General features: G+C 44.2%; 1 protein-coding gene across 2 annotated transcripts in view; it reads right to left on the bottom strand.

Annotated features, from left to right (window-relative positions):
- Positions 1-26,940, bottom strand: part of LOC144685779 (semaphorin-4B-like) — a 99,680-nt gene that overhangs the window by 40,749 nt on the left and 31,991 nt on the right. For both annotated transcript variants that reach the window (XM_078550650.1, XM_078550649.1), the window contains exons 3-7: positions 11,519-11,578; positions 10,112-10,210; positions 7,773-7,884; positions 6,455-6,574; positions 3,859-4,010 (exon numbers count right to left, since the gene is read on the bottom strand). In XM_078550650.1, the coding sequence (XP_078406776.1) occupies positions 3,859-4,010; positions 6,455-6,574; positions 7,773-7,884; positions 10,112-10,210; positions 11,519-11,578 (543 nt within the window). The remainder of the gene's footprint in view (positions 1-3,858; positions 4,011-6,454; positions 6,575-7,772; positions 7,885-10,111; positions 10,211-11,518; positions 11,579-26,940) is intronic.

The following is a 26,940-nucleotide window of genomic DNA, read 5'->3' on the forward strand; positions in this document are numbered from 1 at the left end:
AACAAATCCCTCAGCATCAACCTCCTGGGGATTACCATTGACTAGAAATTTAACTGGACCAGCCATATAAATACTGTGGCTACAAGAGCAGGTCAGAGGCTAGATATTTTGCTGCAAGTAACTCACCTCCTGGCTCCGCAAAATCTGTCCACCATCTACAAGGCACAAGTCAGGCATGTGATGGAATACTCTCCACTTGCCTGGATGAGTGCAGCTCCATCAACACTGAAGAAGCTCAACATAATCCAGGACAAAGCAACTCACTTGACTGGCACCCTATCAACCACTTTAACTATTAATTCCATCCACCATCATCAGCAAACAGTGGCAGCAGTGTGTACCATCTACAAAATGCACTGCAGCAACTAGCCAAATTTTTTCAACAGCACCTTCCAAACCCGCAAACTCTACCTTCTCTAAGAACAAGGACAGCAGACACATGGGGTCACCACCATTGCAACTTCCTCTCCAAGTCAAATGCCATCCTGACTTGGAACTATGTTGTCGTTCCTTCACTGTCGCTGGGTTAAAATATTGGAACTCCCTTCCTACCAGCACTGTGGGTGCACCTACACCACATGGACTGCAGCGGTTCAAGAAGGAAGCTCACACCCACCTTCTCAGGAACAATTAGGGATGGGCAATAAATGCTCTCCTTGCCAAGGATGCTCATATACCATGAACAAATTTAAAAAACAGTCAGGTGGAGTTGAAATAGAAGGTCAACCATTATTTTGTTGAATGATGAAGCTGGTTCAAAGGGCCAAATGACACACTCCTGCTTCCAATTATTATTGCTTATGATCTTAGAGGCTATTGATATACAGCACTGCAGTGACAGTGTTACTGCCTATGTGTGGCACTATCTATCTGTGTATAACACTGCAGTGACAGTGATACTGCCTGTGTGTGGCACTGTGTATCTGTGTATAACACTGCAGTGACAGTGATGCTGCCTGTGTGTGGCACTGTGTATAGCACTGCAGTGATTGTTACTGCCTGTGTGTGGCACTGTCTGTGTATAGCGCTACAGTGACTGTTACTGCCTGTACGTGGCACTGTTTATCTCTGTATATAGCACTGCAGTGACATTGTTACTGCCTGTGTGGGGTACTGTCTATCTATGTACAGCACTACAGTGACTGTTCCTGCCTGTGTGGGGTACTGTTAGTGTATAGCACTATGGTGACTGTTACTGCCTGTGCGTGGCACTGTCTATTTGTGTATAGCACTGCAGTGACAGTGATACTGCCTGTGTGTGGTACAGTCTGTGTACAGCATTGCAGTAACAGTGTTACTGCCTGCGTGTGGCACTGTCTATCTGTGTATAGCACTGCAGTGACAATGTTACAGCTTGTGTGTGGCACTCTGTCCATGTATAACACTGTAGTGATTGTTACTGCCTGTGTGTGGCACTGTCTATCTGTGCATAGCACTGCAGTGACTGTTGCTGCCTGTGTGTGGCACTGTCTATCTGTGTATAGTGCTGCAGTGACCATTACTGCCTGTGTGTGGCACTGTCTATCTGTGTATAGTGCTGCAGTGACTGTTGCTGCCTGTGTGTGGCACTGTCTATCTGTGTATAGTGCTGCAGTGACCATTACTGCCTGTGTGTGGCACTATCTATCTATGTACAGCACTGCAGTGACTGTTACTGCCTGTGTGTGGTATTATCTATCTGTGTTTATGGCACTGCAGTAACAGTGATATTGCCTGTGTATGGCATTGTCTATCTATGTACAGCACTGCAGTGATTGTTACTGCCTGTGTGTGGCATTGCCTATCTGTGTATAGCACTGCAGTGACAGTGATACTGCCTGTATGTGGCACTGTCTGTGTATAGCACTGCAGTGACAGTGATACTGCCTGTGTGTGGCACTGTTTTCTGTATAGCGCTGTAGTGACTGTTACTGCCTGTGTGGCACTGTAGTGACCATTACTGCCTGTGTGTGGCACTGTCTATCTGTGTATAACATTGCAGTGACAGTGTTACTGCCTGTGTGTGGCACTGTCTGTGTATAGTACTGCAGTAACAGTGATACTGCCTGTGTATGACACTGTCTGGGTATAGCACTGCTGTGACAATGATACTGCCTGTGTGTGGCATTGTTTGTGTATAGCACTACAGTGGATGTCACTGCCTGGGTGTGGCACTGTCTATCTATGTACAGCACTACAGTGACTGTTACTGCCTGTTTGTGGCTTTGTCTATCTGTGTATAGCGCTGCAGTGACAGTGTTACTGCCGGTGTGTGGCACTGTGTGCATAGCACTGCAGTGACAGTGATACTGCCTGTGTGTGGCACCGTCTGGGTATAGCAATACAGTGACTGTTACTGCCTGTGTGTGGCACTGTCTATCTATGTACAGCACTACAGTGACTGTTCCTGCCTGTGTGTGGCACTGTGTATAGCACTGCAGTGATTGTTGCTGCCTGTGTGTGGCACTGTCTATCTGTGTATAGCACTGCAGTGACAGTGATACTGCCTGTGTGTGGCATTGCCTGGGTATAGCACTACAGTGACAGTGATACTGCCTGTGTGTGGCACTGTTTGTGTATAGCGCTGCAGTGACTGTCACTGACTGTGTGGCACTGTCTATCTGTGTATGGCACTCCAGTGACCATTACTGCCTGTGTGTGGCACTGTCTAACTGTGTATTACAATGCAGTGACAGTGTTACTGCCTGTGTGTGGCACTATGTACAGCACTGCAGTGACTGTTACTGCCTGTGTGTGGCACTATCTGTGTATAGCACTGGGTTGGCTGTTACTGCCTGTGTTGCAATGTCTATCTATGTACAGCACTGCAGTGACAATGTTGCTGTTTGCGTAAATTGCAACGTAGGAAGCTGATAACAGCTGACCAATTACTTCAAAAGCTGACCCACAAAATCTAAATCCAAGAACAGTCCCCATTATAAGTCTATGACATATAAAAACAAGCAGCTACATGAATCAGTACCTTATGTTTTAGACATTGTAAGAAAAAATCTAAATACATGTCAGAGTGAAGGAGGAAATACAAATGTTGACGTATAAATTGCCTTCTTTTCCTCGTCTCCTCTGTCTTCTCTCCATTGCCATTCTTTCTCTCTTCTTTCATCCCTTTTCTCTTAAATTCCCCACTGCTCCCTTTCATTGCTTTCCATTTATCACCTTCACATCCCCATCATTACCATTCATTTTGCTCCCCAACCCTAAGTCCCACTGCTAATAGACCAGGCCTCACTCTTCATAACATAAGAACATGTACACACATGGCGCCTGTTTCATCTGAACAAAATAAGTGACAGCCATTCACTGACTCATTCCTCAGGGCAATGCCTTGACCAATCAGGGTCAAGCTGCCAGGTTTTAATTTCAAACAATGCTTGGCAGTTAACTGTCAGTCACCATCAGCTGTGCATTCGCCATGGCAATACCACTTGCCAACCAATCAGCACTCTTTTCACATACTGTATAAATTGCTATCTTCCCCTTACATTAGTATTCTTGTGAGTGGCCTGGTGAGTGCAGGACAAAAAGCTTAGACATGTCTCTTATTTTCAGCAATACTCAAATTCTTTACCACCAAACGACTATTGCTAATAATGTTTTTAATGCATAACAACATGAGAAAATTTTTGTGTTACGTTTATCATGTCATTAATACATTTCGGTAATCAAAGGAATTCTTATTCGCATTTGATGTAAAATGAAATGCGTCACTGACATAGAAACACAAAATTCACATTCCACTGATTCCTGCACCTATAATTAATTGTTTGCCTTCTGCTAGCAAAAGGGTGACTGGGTGAAATTTGGAACCAAGTGCCATTGGAAAGAAAGTCTCAAGAATAGTTGCCAGCAGCTGACTACCTTGCAAATCCTGGCGACTCTGGAAACCCGCAGTCTGGTATAATGGTTAAACTTCTGGCTCAACTCGCTGAAGAAAAAATACAGTTTGTCATCATCGCCCACTTCACTCCTCAAGCTCTCCTTCACCAAAGCTGAGCCAACAAACGTCGGTTCTGGAGGATAGAAATGTATCTCAGTTCACGCATTCTGAAGAGCTGCAGCGTTCACACGCGCACACACATGAGGCAAAGTGGTTCTTGAGTGGTGATTACCAGCATGAAAAGGAGGCCTATAATTGTTGTCGAGCATTCACATTTATTTCTCAGGAGCAAACACTCATCCTGTTGTTAATGTCTAGGGCAGGGACAGGGATGGAGAGGTAGCAGGAGTGATTTTAAAAAGCTGCAAAATAACGGCAGGAACAGAAAAATGAAAATATTCTTTAAAACTGGCACAAAATTATCTGAGCCATCCAGCCCAGTAACCTGCCAGTTACCTCACTGTTACCAAGCACTTGCCTACTTACCTGGTGCTTCCTTAAACTGCTCTGCACTCTACAACCAAACTCAGCTTTATAATGGCAGCACCCTTAATTTCCAAGCATCCCCAGCGCAGCACTCTGATTTTACATGGGATTTCCACCACAGGACTGCCAATTGATACTTAAATGAGCTGAGCCTGCCGATTATGGTGGGGTCAGAGCTGCCAATGGTTGGACGGTGCAGTGTGAAATATGGCCTTCTGCAACTTGGGGAACTACTGCATGGTGAATGAAGGTGTTGGAAGACCTAATATGAAAATATAAAGATGACATTCCCACAGTGATATGAGAAGTGATGCAGTTGATATTAGTTGACTTACATAGGAGAGTACCTAAAACAAGTGTAAAAGCAGAAAATCTGACAGGGCCCTGAAGAACCTCTGGTAAAAGGTCATCGACCTAAAATATTGGGCTGGATTTTATGCTCCCCTGCTGGCGGCTTTGAAGATGGTGGTGGAGGGGAGGGTTTGGGCATGGGCAAGGGGGCACGTAAAACCAGCGGGTGGCCTGCCCGCTGCCCACCGCCGCCCACAACCTATCTGAAATTTTACGTTGGGTGGTGGGAGGTGCGTCAGCTGGCCCACCCACCCTTGGTCCTGTTGAGACCCATCAGTGGTCAATTAATGGCAACTTAAGGGCCTCATCCTGCCCCTGTGGCAGAGGGAGTCCCAGGCCGTTCCGACAGCTTTAGCCGCGTGGGCTGGTGTCAGGCAAGATGAGGGGGGGAAGGAGGAGTGGAGCATTTTGCAGGTCCCTTGGGGCCCATCGGAGGCACCTCCCCCAACTGCCTCTTTAACTCTCCCCCCAGCCTCTTGAACCCAGCAGCCCCCCACCCCCCGCAACCCTCGTCACCCACCCCTCACTGAAATCCCCAACCCTGGACTTATCTCGGCTCCTCAGCCGGGTGGGTCTGCCTGTAGTCCCAGCAGTAGCCACCACTCACAGCTGGTACTGCTGGGGCTACAGAGCTGCCAGCCATCCGACTGACTGGGAGCTCTTTAAGGTGGAACTTCTCTCAAGAAAGGAGCAGAAGTCTTGCCTTAGAGCAATTAACGCTGTTGCCATGTTAAATTGCTGCAGGGCAGCCATTGGGATTGTGGGTGGGCGCCCACCCCACCGACTTCTTAGCCCAGGGGTGCAACAGGGACCGTGGCAACCCCGTAAAATCCAGCCCACTAACTCTCTGTTCCTCTCTCCACAATTACTGCCTGACATGCTGAGCATTTCCAGTATGTTTTAATTTCAGATTTCTAGCATCTGCACGGAGGATTTTGCTTTTGTACCCAAACAGTATTTTAATGATTTCTGGGGGGAAAGAAAATTAACTAAATGCACCTAGCAGCTGACCAAAAGAGATGGAGGGGTGGCTGAGGGATTCTGAGGTTTAGGAATTTTTTCTTTAATCAACTGTGTTGGACCCAATGAGGTACTTGCACGATTAGCCCGGTTTGAGGAACAAATAACTGAAAGAAAATTTAAGTCTTATTTTGTTTTCTCATGTCACAGTACAGCTAATCTTTGGTTTTGACAAAAGGAGGTACTAAAGTATATCTCCTGCTCTATCTAAGGAAGTGAAGAAAAGCAGCTTCCTGATAGAAAAATGGCAAAACAGGAGAAAAGTTTAGACTCTAATCTGCAAACAGCGTGAGTTTAAAAAACAGTTTCTGGAAATCAGGTGCAGAGAGACTTATATTGAGTTGGCTTCACATGGTGTATGTGTATGTGTAATGTGTGTATCATTTAGTCAGCCAATTTTGCCAATCATTCGTATCTGGGACATGTGTGACCTTTTTAAAAACTCCTTCTCAGGTTCCGAGAGATTACAGAAATTTTACTGGACTTTTGTCAGTTGAGCACCATACTGAAGGACTTAAAAGAAAGCAAAAATAAAAAGTAATTAAGAGTACTCGAGCAATTTGACAAGCTGCATGCAAGAACGCAGAAAAATATAACATCCCTTAGCACCTTTCTGGGTACCTCCAGTTGTGGCACTGACTCAAAACAACTGCTTAATCATCTTTCTTTCTTCCAGCCTAATCTCATTGCTACATTTATCAAAAACCTTTCATTACTCACCTTTCAACCAGGAATCTAATGTCTCTGTTGTGGTTCGCTGATTGAAAGGACCCATTGCCCTGGAAATAAGGAATTGAGTTCCTTGGAGATCGATTGCAGTTGCTGCATACAACAGTCCATCTGGCAGTGCAGGATCAAAGAGAGAGGAAAGCTAGTTACCCATTTCTCATCATACAAAGTTCCACAGTGATTGCATCTTTTATCAGCTTCACTCCACTCACAATCCAGTCTCGTTTTTATTAAAAATAATTTGTTTTTAATCCTTGATTTGAATGAAAAATCTTTCCCCCCTTTCTTAGCTCTCACCAACGTCACACAGCATTCACCAGTTGAGAGAATGGGCAGAGAGCCTGTTCTCTGGACTCTGCAGCTGTTGTCTTTGAACTAGCAGAAGCTCAAAAGTGTTTGTGGAAAGTGGGGCTGCTGGGGGAAAGGGAGAAATTCCTTCCAATTTTTCCTGCTCAGCCTCTATCCAATAAACCCACCAAAATCAGGAACTCAAGCATGTGTGGCAAAGTGTTGGTCCCAGCAGATCATCTCCAATCTTGATAACTGGTCACCGCACTCTCCAGCTTGTGACCTATGCTGGGAATGAGATTGAATCACTGTTACCATGGACATGGGGACTTAGCTTGCCCCAAAAATGTAAAGGTTAAGTCTTACTGTGAGAGGAAGAGCCAGAAGATGCCATGACATCTCTCATGGGCTGGACAGTTCTTTCCTGCCTCTGAGAATGGTATGGTGTAAAGGATAGGATCAATGAAGAGAAAAAGAGTAAATATAATATAAAAATAAACATTTGAAAGGTGTCTCCAGTGCACAGCATCAATTTACCTTTTTCCCTCAAACATTGCATATACTGATAGTCCTCTTGCTGCCCCTAATTTGGGCTGCCATATTTATTTCGCTTCCATTTCAAGTTCTGTGTGACATCAACTCAAATATTAAAAGTGCTTAATTACAGGAAATTTCTTGGGCTTGTATCCAGGAACAGAATTCTTGAATGTGTACTCACATCCACCTTCTGGGTGCTATTGCAATTGTGTAGCCAAAAGGTGTTACACCTCTTCTCTTAATACACCTGTCAAGAGCCACAAACGCACACCCCAAACCCTGAACCAGGTCCGTACAGGTTTAAGGGCAATACAGAAAATGCAATGATATGTGGATTGGATTTACCACATAGAAAATATTTCAATACTTGGTTCTGGCTCAGAAATCTGAGTGCAGCAAATTCTGTCTCACTCCCTCAATCAGAAGTTTCCAGAACCAGCCTTTCTATTAAAATTGAAGACCAGAGAGAAATTTGAGAGATTACCCGCTACCACAGTGGTGTATCGAAAGGCAGGGTCGTATGGGCACCGGGCTTTTCCACTTTCCAGGATTACTTCCCCATTACCATCTTTCACCAACTCAAACTCAGAAGCCTTCTGAAATAAAAAACATTACAAGTTCAAATCAGACTGTATTAAAGCTCCCCACCTTCCCCACACACTTGTTATGCCCAGTAAAGACGTATCATATTCCTAACCTTCAAGGTATGAACTTTATTCAATGTGAACTCTTTGAAATTGGCCATTTATTAAAAGAAAAGCCAATGTGCTGCAAAGATGGCTGCCGAGGGTCCGATGGCCTGGCTTTTGTATTCAAAAACTGCCTCACTAACTCACCGGGAAAAAAGGATTTCAGACTTAGACTTGCCAAACTGCACCTGTCCTGAAACCATCAGGAGACATTCCTGAATTGAATGGGTCTTTTTTGAAAAAAAGATGATTGTCTTATTCCACCCCCAACCGCCATGTGTTCAACCAATAAACTAGATGTGGCCAATCAACCCAAGACCACCGCCATATTTGGAAAAGGAATTGCAATTGTGAAGAGTCTCGTGTAAGTCAGCCACGTTTGTCTCTTTGTAATCTTTTAAGTGCTGTCTGCGGAAAGATACAGCAGCAGAAAAAATAGCAGTACCGTCTACACCTTAAAAGAACTGGAGGTTGTAACATTGTAAGGTCACCAAGCTTGTTCCTTCTTGGGTCCACCAATACAGCAAACTGACCTCCTGGTAATGGGACTACAAGCAACTAACTTCACGACCAGCAAAAAGTCCATCTCTTCTAGAGAATCCAGAAAAGACTTTAACATGCTACTCTGGCTGTTGAATTCATCTAAACTATCCTTCAGGATTGAAGGCGTCTTTTCTATCAGGCCCGCACCGTGTGTTGTTCAGAACAAGACAATCATGTGGATAATGAATTATTCTTTTTGTTTATTATTTGTAAAAGTGCATTGTTTTCTTCAACTGTACTTTCCTTGAGTGCGTTTAAATGTATGACTGTGTGAATGAGTACTATAGCATTAGATTTCGGGGTGAATGCATTAAAAAAGAAATCATCTTTATTTAAACCCGCACGAAGTTTGCTGCTGGTAATTCAAATCGTCCACACACTCAGGGATTAAAAACCCACATCATCTTCTCAAAAGCTTACTGATTGTGGACAATTGAGAAGGTGACAGGGATTTTAGCAGTTCTCTCTCATCCTGTCCATAACACACTTCTGCACACATCACACTAGCCATCACTCGCTCCTGCACACATCATACCAGCCCCTCAGTCACTTCTGCCCACATCACACCAGCCCCTCCCTCACTCCTGCACACATCACACCAGCCCCTCCCTCACTCCTGCACATCACACTAGCCCCTCCCTCACTCCTGCACACATCACACCAGCCCCTCCTTCACTCCTGCACACATCACACCAGCCCCTCCCTCACTCCTGCACACATCACATCAGCCCCTCACTCACTCCCGCACACATCACACCAGCCCCTCACTCACTCCTGCACATATCACACCAGCCTCTCAGTCACTATTGCACGCATATGAACATAAGAAATAGGAGTAGGGGTAGACTATGTGGCCCTTCAAACTTGCTCCATCATTCAGTATGATCATGGCTTGTCTTCTGCCTCAACGCCATTTCCCTGCCCACTCCCCATATCCTTCGATTCGCTGAGACACCAAAAACCTGTTTAGTACACCAGTCCCTCACCCACTACTGCACGTAACACACTGGTTTCTCATTGACTACTGCAGACACAATGGCCTCTGTCACTAATGTACCATCAGCTGCTCCTTACCCGCTACCATCCACACACTGGCTCCTCACTCACCACTGCCCACACCACCCTTCACTCACTAATAAACATAACTCATCAGTTGATCTACCAATACTGCACATACCGGTCACATACCCAATTGACTCCCTTTTGTTGCTTCTATTACAAAGGTAGAATCCCTGAAACCAGGGAATTGTCACTAGATAGGACAGAACTTAAGCTAATGTAATTCATGGAACATTTGTTAACAGCCAGATCAGAAAAAGCTGCTTAAATTAATGTAATACATTTGTCCTGATTGGCAATGACATCACTGTTCCTCTTGGTTCCTTTTCCCCTCTTGTTTCCTCCTGTCCATGAACTGAGTGAAGGGTCATGTGACAGGTTTCCATGACAACATCACTCAGACTTTACTATTTATTAATCTGAGAAAACAATTACATTTCTGCTACTCTCATAGACAAATGAAAGTTTAAAGACACAGAAGAAGCACACAGTCATATCACAGGCCTTAGTGATAAAAGAGAATTTTTCTTACTATGTAGGCACACTTCGGGTTGAAGGCAAATGTTCCACACATGAAAATGTGTGTATCATTGAGGTACTGCAGGACCCGGATGAAATTGTTGCATTCTTCCTGTAAGACATTAAACAAAGTGATTCCCATCCATCCTCTTCCATCAGCTTTTCTGTAAAATCTTTCAAAAGGCAGTTGGAGCCATTGTGCACTGGACATTGACAAGACAGCATCTCTGAGAGCGGTTGGTCTTAACAATTAACCTTAGGGTTCAACTTTGTGACCTTCTCTACATCACCTCTGTGGATACTCGATGCGCAAAGTGAACAGGGTAGTTTTAGCATGACTTTTTCCAATTTAGACTTAATTGACCTAGTGCTATAATAATTCAACGTTCTATTCATCCAATTTATTGCTGCCCACTGTGATTTAATGTTACGTTCTGTACCTATTCACTCTCTTGGATCCTTTTCAATTTCCCCTGGAATAATTTCCAATGCATCGTCACTGCTATTCTCCATTTTAAAAAATTTCTCTCTGCTGTTCTCTTTTTTTTTTAAAAGGCTTTCTTTATTGTTTCTTTCATTGCTTATTGAAACATTACTTTAACTTACCATTTATTGAGCTCCCAACTCATCCAGACTAGAGATAACTAAAATTATTTCCCATTTTTGAGCAAGTTCCCTTGCTCCTTCTACATCTTCAATAGGTAATGTTCCTCATTCCTTTCAATCCCTTGTGCATACCCCAGCTTGCTTTTTATACACCTCTTGTATCTCCCCAAAACAAAGTTAGAATCTAAGTAGTGTATGAAAAAGCAAGCTGGGGTATGCACCTCCTCCAAGTAACGTGCCCTAAGAGAGCATTGGTGACCATGGACTTCCATTGAATTGGTCCATGATTGTGCTCGGCAAAGTACTTCAGTGGTTTGCCACTGCCTCCTGCAGTATGGCTGCTCTTACGGCCTGTCGTCAGGTGTATTGGAAGGATTACAGGCTGATAATAAACCTGTTTGGCCATGTTATGAATGCATCTTCCGTATCCATCAAGTCCTGGAAGGGGACCTGAAACTAGATCTTCTGGCCCAGAGGTAGGCACACTACTCACTGTGCCACAAGCCCTCCTGGGGTATGCACAGTGGATTTGAAAGGAATGAATTCAGATGAAAGGTCATTGTCCTGAAACATTAACTTTGTTTCTCTCCCCACAGTTGCTGACCTGTTCAGCATTTCCAACATTCCCCATCCCTGTTAGTCTTCTGCCGATCTGCTTATTGGTTCCCCTACCAAAGATCCCTCTCATCTTTCTCCTGATCTGGCCACTTTCTTCCATGACTGCCTGATAAATGTCTGCAGGCTTCCATTATCACTAGGAACACTGCTGGGACTACTGTTAAACCCTACAGATGTAAGATAGAGAAATACAAACCCTGGTCTTGCCTTTTGCAGTGCAGTCCTTCCTCTGTTCCTCTGAAACTTCCCATGTGATCTGCCAAAGAAACATATACGTGTAAATCGAAGAATGCAAGGGCGAAGTGGGTAACAGGCAAATAGTATGAGGCAGCATATTCCTTCCAAGTTACGACTGAATTTCCAATGACCCAACTTTGGAGCACATGACTGAACTGCATATAATGTGGCTTGCAACACACCCCGCTCAGATCTGCAGTTTAATTTCACAACCATTAACTCACTATCTTCGAGATGCGTCGAAAAAGAAAATGAGTGAAAACAGCACTTCTTCAATTCATCTTAGGATTTATGTTTGAAACCTGTGTTGTGGAATGAAAGAAGGCAGAGACAATGCTGGATATTCATTAACAATGTGCAGAGGAAAATGAGGAGACATAATGGGCAGAACTTTACAGGGGGTGGGGGGTTGGGGGAGGAAGGGATGTGGGCAGAACCCAGCAGTGCGTTTGTAGGCAGAATGACCTGTAAAATTCCTGAGTGGCCTTTCAGCTGTCTTTCTGCTAGCCACCGATCTGTCTGCAATGTTATGGGGGCGGTGGGCAGGCAAGGCAGGCCACCCTTGCCCCATTCGAGGCCCTTAAGAGTAGGGAAAATTGACAATAGGGCAAACTTAAAGGCTTTGTATCTGGATGCACTTAGCATTTGGAATAAAACTAATGAGTTAACAGCGCAAATAGAGATAAATAGGTATGATTTGGTGGCGATTACTGAGACATGGTTACAGGGAGAACAGGTTTGGGAGTTGAAGGCATATGGCATGCTTGCCTTCATTGGCAGGGGTATTGAGTATAAAAGCTGGAAAGTCATGCTGCAGCTGTATAGAACCTTGGTTAGGCCACACTTGGAATATTGCGTGCAATTCTGGTCGCCACATTACCAGAAGGATATGGAGGCATTGGAGAGGGTGCAGAGGAGGTTTACTAGGATGCTGCCTGGTCTGGAGGTTATTAGCTATGAGGAGAGGTTGGAGAAACTCAGATTGTTCTCACTAGAGCGACGGAGATTGAGGGGTGACTTGATAGAAGTTTACAAAATTATGAGTGGCATGGACAGAGTAGATAGTCAGAAGCTTTCTCCCAGGGTGGAAGAGTCAATTACTAGGGGACATAGATTTAAGGTGAGAGGAGAAAACTATAGAGGAGATGTGCGGGGCAAGTTTTTTACGCAGAGGGTAGTGAGTGTCTGGAATTCGCTGCCAGAGGAGGTGGTGGAAACAGGTACGATAGTGGTGTTTAAGAGACAGCTTGACAAATACATGAATAGGATGGGAATAGAGGGATACAAACCCCAGAAGTGCAAAACGTTTTAGTTGAGGGCAATATGATCGGCGGAGGCTTGGAGGCCAAAGGGCCTGTTCATGTGCTGTACTTTTCTTTGTTCTTTGAATATCCAAGGGTACTCAGTGTTTCGGAAGGATAGGCTGGAAAGAAAAGGAGGTGATGTAGCTTTGTTAGTAAAGGGAGAGATTAGTGCTATAGTGAGGAATGATAAAGGCATTGGAGAGCAAGACGTACAGTCAGTCTGGGTAGAAATAAGAAATAGCAAGGGAAAGAAGTCCCTGGTGGGAGTAGTCTATAGGTCCCCAAACAGTAGTTTAGCAGTAGGGCATAGTATAAACCAGGAAATACTGGGAGCATGTAAGAAAGGCACGGCAATAATCATGGATGATTTTAATATGCATACAGACTGGACTAATCGAATTGGCAAGGGTAGCTTTGAGGGAGAGTTCATAGAGTGTATTAGAAATTGTTTCTTGGAGCAATATGTTGTGGAACCAACCATGGAGCAGGCTATTCCGGGTTTGGTTTTGTGTAATGAGATGGGATTAATTAATGATCTCATAGTAAAGGATCCTCTAGTGAAGAGTGATCATAGCATGCTAGAATTTCAAGTTCAGTTTGAGAGTGAAAAACTTGAGTCCCACACTAGTGTTTCTGGAGCTAAACAAAGGTAACTACACAGGTATGAGAGCAGATTTGGCCCTAGTGGACTGGGCAGGAAGACTACAAGGTAGCACAGTTGATGAACAATGGCAGATATTTAAGGAGATATTCAATTCCTCCCAAGTAAAATATATCCCAATGAGGAAGAAAGATGGTAAGAGGGGGAAAAAGCATCCATGGCTAAGCAAGGAAGTTAAAGATAACTTAAAGGCAAAAACTAAGGCATACCAAATTGCAAAGGTCAGTGGCAGGCTGGAAGATTGGGAAACTTTTAAAGATCAACAAAGGGTTACTAACAAAAAAAATCAAAAGAGCAAAGGTAAATTATGAAAGAAAACAAGCGCAAAATGTAAAAACTGATAGCAAAAGCTTCTACAAGTATATAAAAGGAAAGAGAATAGCTAAAGTGAATGTTGGTCCCTTGGAGGACGAGACTGGGGAGTTAATAGTGGAGAACGCAGAAACGGCAGAGATTCTTAATCAATATTTTGCCTCAGTTTTCACAGTGGAGGACACTAGTACCACCCCAATAGCAACAGGTAGCGCGGAGGATATAGAGAAGGAGGAACTTAGAACAATCATCATCACTAGAGAAAAAGTACTGAGCAAACTATTGGGATTAAAGGGTGACAAGTCCCCAGGACCTGATGGCCTACATCCCAGGGTCTTAAAGGAAGTGGCAGCAGAGATAGTGGATGCATTGGCTATAATATTCCAAAATTCCCTGGATTCTGGAAAGGTTCCAGTGGATTGGGGAAATACTAAGATAATACCCTTATTCAAAAAAAAAAAGGGGGGGGGGGAAGGCAAAAAGTAGGAAACTATAGACCAGTTAGTTTAACGTCTGTCGTTGGGAAATTGTTGGACTCCATTATTAAGGAAGTAGTAATGGGGCATTTGGAAAGTCAAAATGCAATCCATCAGAGTCAGCATAGTTTTATGAAGAGTAAACCGTGTTTGACTAATTTGCTAGAGTTCTTTGAAGGTGTGACAAGCAAAGTGAATAATGGGGACTTCCAGAAGGCCTTTGATAAGGTGCCGCACAAAAGATTAATACACAAGATAAGATCACACGGAGTTAGGGGTAATATATTAGCTTGGATAGAGGATTGGCTAACCAACAGAAAGCAGAGAGTCGGGATAAATGGGTCTTTTTCTGGTTGGCAAGCTGTAACTAGTGGGGTGCCATGGGTTCGGTCCTTGGGCCACAACTATTTATAATCTATATTAATGACTTGGATTCAGGGATAGAAGGTACTATAGCTAAATTTGCAAACAACACCAAAATAGGTGGGAAAGTAAGTTGCAAGGAAGAAATAAGAAATTTACAAATGGATATGGACGGGTTAGGTGAATGAGCCAAAATTTGGCAGATGGAGTTTAACGTGGATAAGTGTGAGGTTATCCATTTTGGTCGGAAGAATAAAAAGGCGACTTATTATTTAAATGGAGAGAAATTTCAGAATGCTTCAGTGCAGAGGGATCTGGGTGTCCTCATGCATGAATCACTGAAAGCTAGTATGCAGGTACAGCAGGTAATAAGGAAGGCAAATGGAATTTTGGCATTTATTGCTAAAGGAATAGAGTATAAAAATAGGGAAGTGTTGTTGCAGCTGTACAGGGCATTGGTGAGACCGCGCCTGGATTACTGTGCACAGTTTTGGTGCCCTTACTTGAGGAAGGATGTAGTTGCATTGGAGGTGGTTCAGAGGAGGTTCACAAGATTGATTCCAGAGATGCAGGGCTTGTCTTATGAGGAGAGATTGAGCAGTTTAGGCCTATATTCGCTAGAGTTTAGAAGGATGAGAAGAGATCTAATTGAGGTATATAAGATGCTAAAGAGGATAGACAAAGTAGACATGGAGCGGATGTTTCCCCTTGTGGGGCATTCTAGAACGAGAGGTCATAGTTTTAGGCTAAGGGGTGGTAGATTTAAATCAGAGATGAGGAGGAATTACTTTTCTCAAAGGGTTGTGAATCTGTGGAATTCACTACCTCAGAGTGCAGTGGATGCTGGGACGCCGAATAAATTTAAGGAGGAGATAGACAGATTTTTAATTAGTAATGGGCTGAAAGGTTATGGGGAGAGGGTGGGAAATTGGAGTTGAGGCCGAAATGAGATCAGCCATGGTCGTATTGAATGGCGGGGCAGGCTCGAGGGGCTGAATTGCCTACTCCTGCTCCTAGTTCTTATGTTCTTAACTGACCAATTAATGGCCACTTAAAGGCCATTTCCTATACCAGCCACAATTTTGATGCCAGCGGGAGGAGTTCCAGGTTAGTGGCGTGGGGGCAAGCCCGGCAGGGTATCCTGCTTGGCCTCGAGGGGGTCGGGGGGGACACGACAGCCTCGGTTACTGGCCCCCCTTTTAAAATTGGTGTCCCCTCCAAGGTCTGTGCCCCCGAGGTGCTCCCCGCCCTGCCATTCACAGCACATACACCTCCCCCCCACCACCCTGCCACAGCCCCTGGATCCTCCTTTCCCCTCCCCACTGTGAGACCTGCACCTACCTCCATCCTGGGGCTCCGACACTTTGGTGGGACTGGCAATCACCACCCCTCCCAGTGGTGTTGCTGAGTGTACAGAGCTGCTGGCCAATCTGACTGGCTGGCAGGATTTCCATCTGAGTGAGGGATGGAAAGCCCATCTCCAGCCCCACCAGGGGGTGGGGAGAGAGAGAGTGTTAGGGGGTGGGGAGAGAGAGTGTGTTAGGGGGTGGGAAGAGAGAGAGTGTGTTAGGGGGTGGGGAGAGAGAGAGTGTGTTAGGGGGTGGGGAGAGAGAGAGTGTGTTAGGGGGTGGGGAGAGAGAGAGTGTGTTAGGGGGTGGGGAGAGAGAGAGTGTGTTAGGGGGTGGGGAGAGAGAGAGTGTGTTAGGGGGTGGGGGGAGCAAGAGTGAGAGAGGGTGGGAGGGAGAGAGTCTGGGTGGGGAGAGAGTGTGAGTAGGTGGAGAGAGAAAGAGTATGAGGGGTGAGAAGAGAGTGATCAACATTGAGGGCTTTGCTGTGACGGCGTGAGGATATGAAACACAGTATCGTGTTTGTATTCCTTGCTGGCCGCTTTACATGGAATGTACAGAACAGAAACAGGCCATTTGGCCCACGCCATCTTATGTTGGTGTTTATGTTCCACACAAGCCTCCTCCCACCCTTCTTGATCACGCTATCAGGGTAACCTTCAGCTTCTTTCTTCCTCTCGTGTGTATCTATACTAGAATCATAGAATGGTTATAGCATAGAAGGAGGCCATGCAGCACATTATCTCTGTGTCAGTTCTCTGAAACAGCAACTCAGCTAGTCCCACTCCTTCACCTTTTCCCTGTAGCCTTTTAAAACTTCTCTTCAGATAATTATCCAGTTTCCTTTTGAAAACCGCAGTTGAATTTATCTCCTCCACACACTCAGGCAGTGCATTCCAGATCCAAACCACTTCTTGCATGAAGAAGTTTTGCTGACAAAAGAACTATGTTGAAGCTTTTTGTCTTGCACTCATCAGGACACATCACAAGAATACCAATATAAGTGGAAAACAACAATTTATACTGTATGAAAAGACAGTGCTGATTGGTTGCCAAGTGGACTCTGAATAGTGGAGGCTATGCCATGGAGAATGCACCAATGATGGTGACTGACAGTTAACTGCCAAGCATTGTTTGAAATTTAAACCAGTCTGCTTGACCTTGATTGGTCAAGCATTGCTCTGAGGATTGAATCAGCAAATGGCTGTCATTTATATTGTTTAGCTGAAACAGGCACAATGTGTGTACATATTCTTTCTGTCTACAAAGAACAGGGCCCTGTGTATTAATATATGTAGCTTCCAGTACATGCAAATGTGCCACACTACAAGCCTGACTGACAATCTTAAGTTGGTTGTTACCATAATTCTTAGCACATCGAGGATTATTTAGCAAATGTTGTCCAATCGTGGAATCACATCTAATGTTGGACACTGCGTTTTGAGTTTTGCAAGCAAGGGCTGGTTGGGTACAGTCTGTACCTTGACCATTGCAAACAGCAGCTGGGACATGCTGTTTAACACGATCCGCCAGTCTTTGGAAGGTTTGGCCTACCTACCTAGCATCACACTGGCACTGAAATTCAACCAATCAGCACTGTCCTCACATACAGTACAAATTATTGTTTTCCCCTTATATTGGTATTCTTGTGAAGTGACCTGATGAGTGCAAGATGAAAAGTTTAGACATGTCTCTTTTTTCAGCAATATTCACGCTCTGTACTACTAAGGAAGTTTTTCCTCATGTCACCTCTGGTTCCTCTGTTAATCACCTTGGGGTGATTTTCTGCCTAAGGGAACAGTTCCTCCCCATTTATGCTACCCAGACCCCTCATGATTTTGAACACATGTAACAAATCTCCTCTCAACCTTCTCTTCTCCAAGGAGAACAGCCCCAGCTTCATCAATCTATCCACATAAATGAAGTCTCTCATCCTTGGAACCATTCTCGTAAATCTTTTCTGTGCCCTTTCTAAAACCTTCATATTCTTTCCCTTGAGGCTGAACCAGTGTTTTATGAAGGTTCATAATTTACTGGCTTTTGTACTCTGTGCCCCTGTTTATAAAACCCAAGGTTCAATGTAATTTATTAACTGCTTTCTCAACCTGCCCTGTCACCTTCAACAATGTATGCACATATAGACCCAGGTCCCTTTGCTCCTGCTTTTCCTTTGAATTGTACCCTTCATTTTGTCACCTCTCCTCACTCTTCTGACCAAAATATATGACTTCACACTTCTCTACATTGAATTTTATCTGCCACGTGTCTGCCCATTCCACCAGCCTGTCTAAATCTTCTTGAAGTCTATTCACTATCCTCCTCACAGTTCACAATATTACCAAGTCTTGCATCATCTTCAAATTTTGAAATTGTGCCCTATACACCCAGGTCTAGGTTATTAATATAAATCAAGAAAAGCAATGGCCCCTCTATATACCATCCCCTAGTCAGAAGTAAGTAAAGTTTTCTGTAGTTCATGTTTTTAAATAGGTTTTAATTGAATAATTAAACTGTTGCATAATGAAATTCTAACTATGCTAAAGACTAATAATTCAAAATACCATATGGTTCAAAATAAAATGCCTACCAGCAGTAATATTTTTCACTTTAAAAGCATAGTTTTACTGACGTTTGGGGGCTCAAATGATCAACACATCGGAATAAACCTAATAGAAGATTTAGAAATGATTTGGACAACACATTTTCTTAGAGCTCCTTCACCTCAAAATTTGGAACTACACAACTGGCCTGAACTTACCGTACTTGCCTATTAGTTCTGCACTAAAGTTGATTGAAAAATTAGCGCTGGTGCATTCAGGAGTGAGTGAGATTTTAATAGTCAGAAATGCCGAGCTGCTGATCCATCTTGGCCTCCTCCGGCGGTCCCCAGTATCACAGGTGACAGCCTTCAGGCAATTCGATTCACTCCACATGATATCAAGAAGCGGTTGAAGGCACTGGATAGTGCCAAGGCTATGGGCCGTAACAACATTCCGGTAATAGTACTGAAGACTTGTGCTCCAGGATTTGCTGCCAAGCTGTTCCAGCTGACATCTACCCAACAATGTGGAAAATTGCCCAGGTCGGTCCTGTACACAAAAAGCAGTACAAATCCAATCTGGCCAATTACCAGCCCATCAGTCTACTCTCCATCATCAGTAAAGTGATGGAAGGGGTCATCAAAAGTGCTATCAAGACACATTTGCTTAGGAATAACCTGCTCACTGATGCTCAGTTTGGGTTCCACCAGGGCCGCTCAGCTCCTGACTTCATTATAGCCTTGGTTCAAACATGGACAAAAGAGCTGAACTCCAGAGGTGAGATGAGAGTGACAGTCATTGACATTAAGGTAGCATTTGACTATGTGTCGCATCAAGGAACCCTAGCAAAACTGGAGTCAATGGGAACTGGGGGAAGACTCTCCACTGGTTGGAGTCATACCTAGCACAAAAGAAGTTGGTTGTGGTTGTTGGAGGTCAATCATAACATTTGTGCCACACAACTGCCAGGCAATGACCACCTCCAACAAAAGAGAATCTAACCATTGCCCCTTGACGTTCAATGGCATTACCATTGCTGAATCCTCCGCTATCAACATCCTGGGGATTACCATTGACCAGAAACTGAACTGGACTAGCCACGTAAATATTGTGGCTACAAGAGCAGAGACTAGGATTCCTACGGCGAGTAACTCACCTCTTGACTCACCAAAGTCTGTCCACCATCTACAAGGCACAAGTCAGGAGTGAGATGGAATACTCTCCACTTGCCTGGATGAGTGCAGCTCCAACAACACTAAACAAGCTTGACACCATCCAGGACAAAGCAGCCCGCTTGATTGGCATCTCATCCACAAACATTCACTCCCTCCACCACTGACGCACAGTGGCAGCAGTGTGTACCATCTACAAAATGCACTGCAGGAACTCACCAAGCCTCCTTAGACAGCACCTTCCAAACCCACGACCACCACCACCCAGAAGGATAAGGGCAGCAGTCATGGGAACACCTGGAAGCTCCCCTCCAAACCACACACCATCCTGACTTGGAAATATATCACCGTTCCTTCACTGTTTCTGGGTCAAAATCCTGGAAACCCCTCCCTAACAGCACTGCAGGTGTACCTACACCATGCGAACTGCAGTAGTTCAAGAAGGCAGCTCACCATCACCATCTCGAGGGCAATTAGGGATGGGCAATAAATGCTGGCCCAGCCAGCGACGCCCACATCCTATGAATGAATTTTTTAAAAGCGTGAGAAGTGATAGTTACTGCTGAACAATCTCTGTCCCTGAAAAATGTAAATATACAACCCTGGAGCATCATTCCCTCAGAAGAAAATTAACATTGAAGATTTGCAAAAAAAGAAAATTAGTTTTTTGCTCTGTCTCTTTTAATTGCATCTATTATCAATCTTTATTTTGTGCATGACATATATTTAATTTATATTTCTGGTTTTATACTTCCTGGTTTAGACTCTGTGTGGGGCTGAATTTTATGACAAGGTCCAAGGGTCCTGCTGCCAGGACCAGAAGCAGAAGCAACTGCCACTCGAGTCGAGTGGGGCACATGCTAGAGAATGCAATTCAGTGGTGGCCAGCCGATTAACTGCTGGGAGGCAGAAGAGCCTTCCACTTAGGCGGAGGTGGTAGCCTGAGGTCACACCATTGGGAGTGCTGAAGCCATATTTAAAGGGCTGCCAACGCTCTTTTAAAATGTTTGTCCCACTAAGACACCAACAGAAGGAATGCAGAAGAATGACCCCAGGTGCCCCCATGGTTCTGTAATGCCTCCCTGAAGGTTCTTCTTCAGGCTGCTTGGGCAAGGAAGGAGGTCCTCTTCCCCAGGACAGGAGAAGACCAGCCCGCCAGACCAAGCAAGCCTGAACAGAGGGTTAGGTTGCAGAGGAGGTCAGTTGCCATGAGTTTGCCCCTCAAAACTGGCTGCTGTGCCGCAAGCAGGTGAATGACCTCATGTGATTGGCCAAGGTGAGTGCACCACGCGTTGCTTACCCTACAGCCTTGCATGTGAATAGGTGTGAATGTGAGATTGGTAGAAGGGGCATGCCTACCCAGTCACTGGCAATGCCCAGGCAGCAGCATTGACTGTCAGAGACATGGCAACATCTCTGTGAAGGGCTCCAGACATATAACTGACTCCTGCACTGCCGCTACTGAGTTACCACAGCGGTAATAATGAACAGATCATCTGTTTTTTTGCGATGTTGACTGAGGGATAAAACTGGCCAAGACACAAGGGATAACTCCCCCTGCTCTTCTTTAAAATAGTTCCTAATGTCTTTTATACCCACCCAAACAAGCAGATGGAGCGTCAGTTTAATATCTTATCTGAAAGCCAGCACCTCCAGGGAGTGCTGCACAGGAATGAAGATTTTGTCCTCAAGCCCTGAGTCAGACTTGAACCAAGAATCTTGTGATTCAGAGACGAGAGTGCTACCAACTGAGCCACAACTGTGTTAAAATTATGAGGAGCTTTAATAGTGAAATACTATTTTGCTGCTTGGGACGCCAGTGATCACGAGAAAACGGAGAGGTTTACAGGAATGTATTTATACAAAGGACAATTGTAGTATGGAATGCTTCGCCACAGTAGTAGTGATTTAGAGAGATCCCAGTGCACTTGAAACAAAAATATTTGAAGCAGAGGAACATGTACGTTATGAGGAGAGAGTGGGATCAGTTTTGTAATCCTCTAAATAAAGGAGCCAGCATGGGCAGGAAGAGCCAAATGGCCTCCTTCTGTGCCATAGGTTTCCATGGAAACAGATTCATTTTCCCTACCATATGCAAATTCCAAAACCAGGAGCTTTGTTTCAAGATACAGAAAACTGGGGTAAATACGCAACTAAACACAGAAATTATTTAGCACGGAGGTCACTAGCATATGACGGAGGAGAAAAGAAATACCATGGGAGGCTCTCACCATCTCAAAAATGTTGCAAAAGGAAATCTTTTTGGTTCTAGAGAGCTGAAAAGATTCAAATTTTGGAAATAATGTAAGCAATCTCTTAAGTGGCCAGTAAAAGGTTAACTGAGTGGATAGGCTGGTTGGACTAAAGGTCTTTTGTCTGAAGCACTTCCCTTTGTTATACCCCACTCATGCACCTTTCTCCACACCCCTCGTCCCACCACCGCTCTGTCATTTTGGGAAATAATTCAAAACAATGAATTTGCTAAGACTGAATTTGTTCCACTCCCTTAATCACCAACAGTTTGAGGTGCAGGTCACTCGCTTATTTCTCCTTTTTGCAGCCGATAATTACCCAGAATTGACACACAGGATGATGGTTCAGAAGTATGTGAAGGAGAAACAAAGAGGTACATTGTTCAAACACTGCCTTTTTTTAAAATCATGGGACTGAGTTGACCCAGCTGCAGCTGGTAAGACAACAGTATTTTATCTCTGCTGCCTGGAAGGACCCTACAATGCAATGAGCCTGAGCGTGAAAACAAGGGAAAGTCCAAAACTTGTTGTCTGTAACTTGGCACTAACTGTTTCCATTGAAGGTAGAGAGAGGCTGTAGTAATGGACTTATTTGTAGACATGATTCAATATTGTTCCGTGCAAGGTGGTAATATAAGATCATAGGACATATGAACATAGGACTTAAGAGCAATAGGAGTTTGGCTCCGCCATTTGATAAGATCATGGCTGATCTGGCTGTGGTCTCAACTCCACTTTCCTGTCTGCCCCTATAACCCTTGACTCCCTTGTCTATTAAAAATCCATCTATCTCAGCCTTGAATATATTCAATGACCTAGCCTCCAATGCTTTCTGGGAGAGAGAATTCCACACATTAACAACCTTCTGAGAGAAAACAAAAATTCTCATCTCTGAATTAAAAAGTACTCCTCATTCTTAAACTGTGTCCCCTAGTTTTAGTCTCCCCCACAAGAGGAAACAACCCTCCAAAATTCACCCTATCAATCCTTCTCAGGATCTTATATGTTTCAGTAAGATCACCTCTCATTCTTCTAAACTCCACTGAGTATTGGACCAACCTGTTCAGCCTTTCTTCATAAGATAAGCCCTTCATCCCAGGAATGAGTCCAGTGAATATTCTCTGTACTGCTTCTAACACAATTATAACCTTCTTCAAATAAGGAGACCAAAACTGTACACAGTAGCCAAGATGTGGTCTCACCAAGACCCTGTACAGCTGCAGTAAAACTTCCCTACTTATATAACTATTTGCCTTATAATAAACACCAACATACCTTTTGCCTTCCTAAACACTTGCTGCGCCTGCATACTAACTTTTTTATGATTCATGTAATGGAACACCTAGATCCCTCTGTACTGTCAAGTTCTGCAGTCTTTCTCTATTTAAATAATATACTTATTTTCTATTTTTCCTGCCAAAGTGGACAAGTTCACATTTTCCCACATTATACCCCATCTGCCAAATTTTTGCCCACTCACTCAATCTGTCTATATCCCTTTGCAGACTCTCGACCTCCTCTTGACAACTTACTTTCCTCCCTATCTTAATGTCATCGGCAAATTTAGCTACCATACATTCAGTCCCTTCATCCAAGTCATTGATGTAGATTGTAAAGAGTTGAGACCCCAGCACTGATCCTTGTGTTACTCCTCCAGTTACAGCTTGCCAACCTGAAAAATACCCATTTATTCCAACTCTCTGCTTCCTCTTACCTAACCAATCCTTTATCCATGCTAATATGTTATCTTCTACACCATGTGTTCTTACTTTGATGTGGCACCTTATCAAATGCCTTTTGAAAATCTAAGTATATCACATCCAAAGGTCCCCCTTTATCCATCTTGCTTGTTCCTTACTCAAGGAATTCTAGTAAATTAATTAAATATGATTTCCCTTTCAACATTTCCCATGTTGACACTGCCTGGTCCCATTATGATTTTCTAAGTATCCTGCCATAACTGCTTCAGTAATGGATTCTAGCAATTTCCCTATGTCAGATGTTAGGCTAACTGGCCTATAGTTTCCTGCTTTCTGTCTCCCTCCTTTCTTGGATAAAGGTGTTACCTTTGCTATTTTCTAATCTGCTGGGACCCTTCCAGAATCTAAGAAATTTTGGAAGATTATGACTAATGCCTGTAATATCTCTGCAGCCATTTCTTTTAAGGCCCTAAGATGCAGATCTTTTGGTCCTGGAGATTTGTCAGCCTTTAGGTCTAATAGTTTTCCCAGCACCTTCTCTCTAGTGATGGTGATTGTTTTAAGTTCCTCCCTCCTTTTCCCCTCTTGACTTTCAAATATTTTTGGGAAATTTTAGTGAAGACAGACACAAAATACCTGTTCAATGCCTCTGCCATTTCCTTGTTTGCCATTATCAATTCCCCAGACTCACTCTCTAGAGGACCAACCCTAGTTTTTGGTACTCTTTTCCTATTTAAGTACTTGTAGAAGAAACTCTTACTATCTGTTTTTATATTACTAGCTAGCTTTCTCTCATACTCTATTTTCTCCCTCGTTTTTTAGTCATTCTTTGCTAGTTCTTAAAATCTGTCTAATCTTCTTTGCAGATTTGTACAGTGTTTCTTTCACTTTGATACAATCCTTAACTTCTGTATTTAGCCACGGATGATGCATCCTTCTCAAAGAGCCTTTCCTTCTCACTGGGATAAATCTTTGCCGACCATTATCAAGTATCTCCTTAAAAGTCTGTCACTGCATCTCTAATTTCCTACCTTTTAATCTAGTTTTCCAGTTCACCTTAGCTAACCCTGCCTTCATACCCTTATAGTTACCTCTACTTAGGTTTAAAATACTAGTCTTAGACCCACACTTCTCTCCTTCAAACTGAATATGAAATCCTAGCATGTTATGATCACTGTTGCCTAGAGGATCCTTTACCATGAGGTCATCAGTTAATCCTGTCACATTGCATATTACCAGTTCTAGAATAGCCTGCTCCCTGGCTGGCTATAGAATGTATTGCTCTAAGAAACTGTCGTAAATACACACTGTTGCTGGGATTTTCCACTCCTGTTTGCGGTGGGCATCATAGCGGGCAGGAATGGAAAATATTGGGAGATCGCAACAATCGGTTTCACGTCATCGTGAAACCTGTTTGCAATCGTCCATTCCACCCGTCAATGATGGGCCATGTTTCCAGCCTCTGCACGTCGGGAAGCTAATTTCAATACATTAGAATCTCATTATAAGCCCTGCTTGCTGGGATCATCCCCCCATGCTGAATCATGAGCTCAATGATCACACCGTTGTGTTTCACAATGGACCATAAGCGACATGCACCTGGCGACCTGCACTTCGTTCGGGACTTCAAGGCTTGTTTGTCTATCTTGCTTCAGGCAGCAATCGCAGTCATTAGCACCAGGCTTTGCACTCAGCAACACATCACTTTTCAGGAGTCTCACAGGCAAGTCTCTACCTACTAGACCAGCGGTAAGGTGCGGATGGCATTTCAATGGCTGCAGGGCTAGTGCTTGCTTGAAGTGGCCTCAGGTAAGGAAAGAGGCTGCAGGACGAGGACCGTACTGGGGTAGGACAGTATCCCAAGGTATGTGGGGTGGGCACATGTTGATCTGTGCAAGTGGCTTCAAGACGTGAGGGCTGAGGACGCGGCCTCTAGAACAAATGAGGCCAGATGGAAATGTGCGTGGGTGTGGGAGAGTCAGTGGTGATGTCCCTTGAGCTGGCAGTGAGTGAGATGCCAGTGAATGTGTGATGAGTTTGAGAGTGTGTGAGTTTATAGTGATGAGATGGTTGACTTACCCTGACGGCACGGATGAGATCATTGATCCTCTTTCTGCACTGGATGACTAACCACTTCTGTGCAACATTGGCACTGACCACCACTGCCACCGTCTCCCAAGCCAGAATGGTGAGTTTGCTGGACGTCCTTTGGCCAGAGCGGAGATACAGAACATCACAGCAGGCCTCCAGAAGGCGTTTTGGGGATGGGATGCTGAAGCCTTCCTGGCTTTCAGGGCCATGTCTTCACTGGAGCTGAACTGGGCTGCAAGCATTGAGAACTGTGTGCACATCTGTAGTTTAGATATGGCACCCGGAGTGAGGAAACAGCAAGGTAACGGGGTGGTGGGCGATTCAGAGGCTGCGCGCCAGTGATATGGTATATTTCCTGTGGCTACATAATTAATGAGGCAGGAAGCTGATGATTGCGGCGGGTAGGAAAAATGTCTTTTTTCATGTCCGCCACCACACAGTGCAATTCAGGGAAAATTCCACCTACTATGAAGTCATTTTTCAGGCTACATTTGCTAATCTGATTCACCCAATCTACATGTAGATTAAAGTCACCCATGATTATTGCAGTGCTTTTCTTCCATGCCCCATTTATTTCTTCCTCTCTTACTGTTAAGCTACTGTTTGGTGGCCTATAAACTACTCCCACAAGTGACCTCTTACCTTTCCTATTTCTTACCTCTACTCAAGCTGATTCTACAACTTTTTTTTTGAGCCAAGGTCACCTCTCACTATGCCCTAATGTATCCTTAATTAACAAAGCCACCCCACCAGCTTTTTCTAGCTTCCTGCCTCTTGAAAATGTGGAATACCCTTCAATATTCAGGTCCCAGCTTTGGTCTCCCTGCATTTGTGTCTCAGTGATGGCTATCAGATCATACATCTTTATTTCTATGTGTGCTAACAATTCATCCATTTTGTTGCAAATGCTGTGTGCATTCAGGTACAGAGCCTTTAACTCTGTCTTGTTATCATTCTTGCAATCTCTGGTCTTATCTGCTGGTGGACTCTTAAGTCTTAACGCTCTGTCACTTCCTGCCATACTCTGGCTAGCATTACCCAAATTGCTACACTGCTCTATTACCCAATTGTTTCCCCTTAATTTACCTCATCTCCTCTCCCATGATCCCTACCCCCCCTACCCCTGACTATTTTGTTTAAAGTCCTCTCTACTGCCCTAGTTAT

The sequence above is a fragment of the Cetorhinus maximus genome, chromosome 10 (assembly GCF_964194155.1).
Source record: "Cetorhinus maximus chromosome 10, sCetMax3.hap1.1, whole genome shotgun sequence".
NCBI classification, from domain to species: Eukaryota; Metazoa; Chordata; class Chondrichthyes; order Lamniformes; family Cetorhinidae; genus Cetorhinus; species Cetorhinus maximus.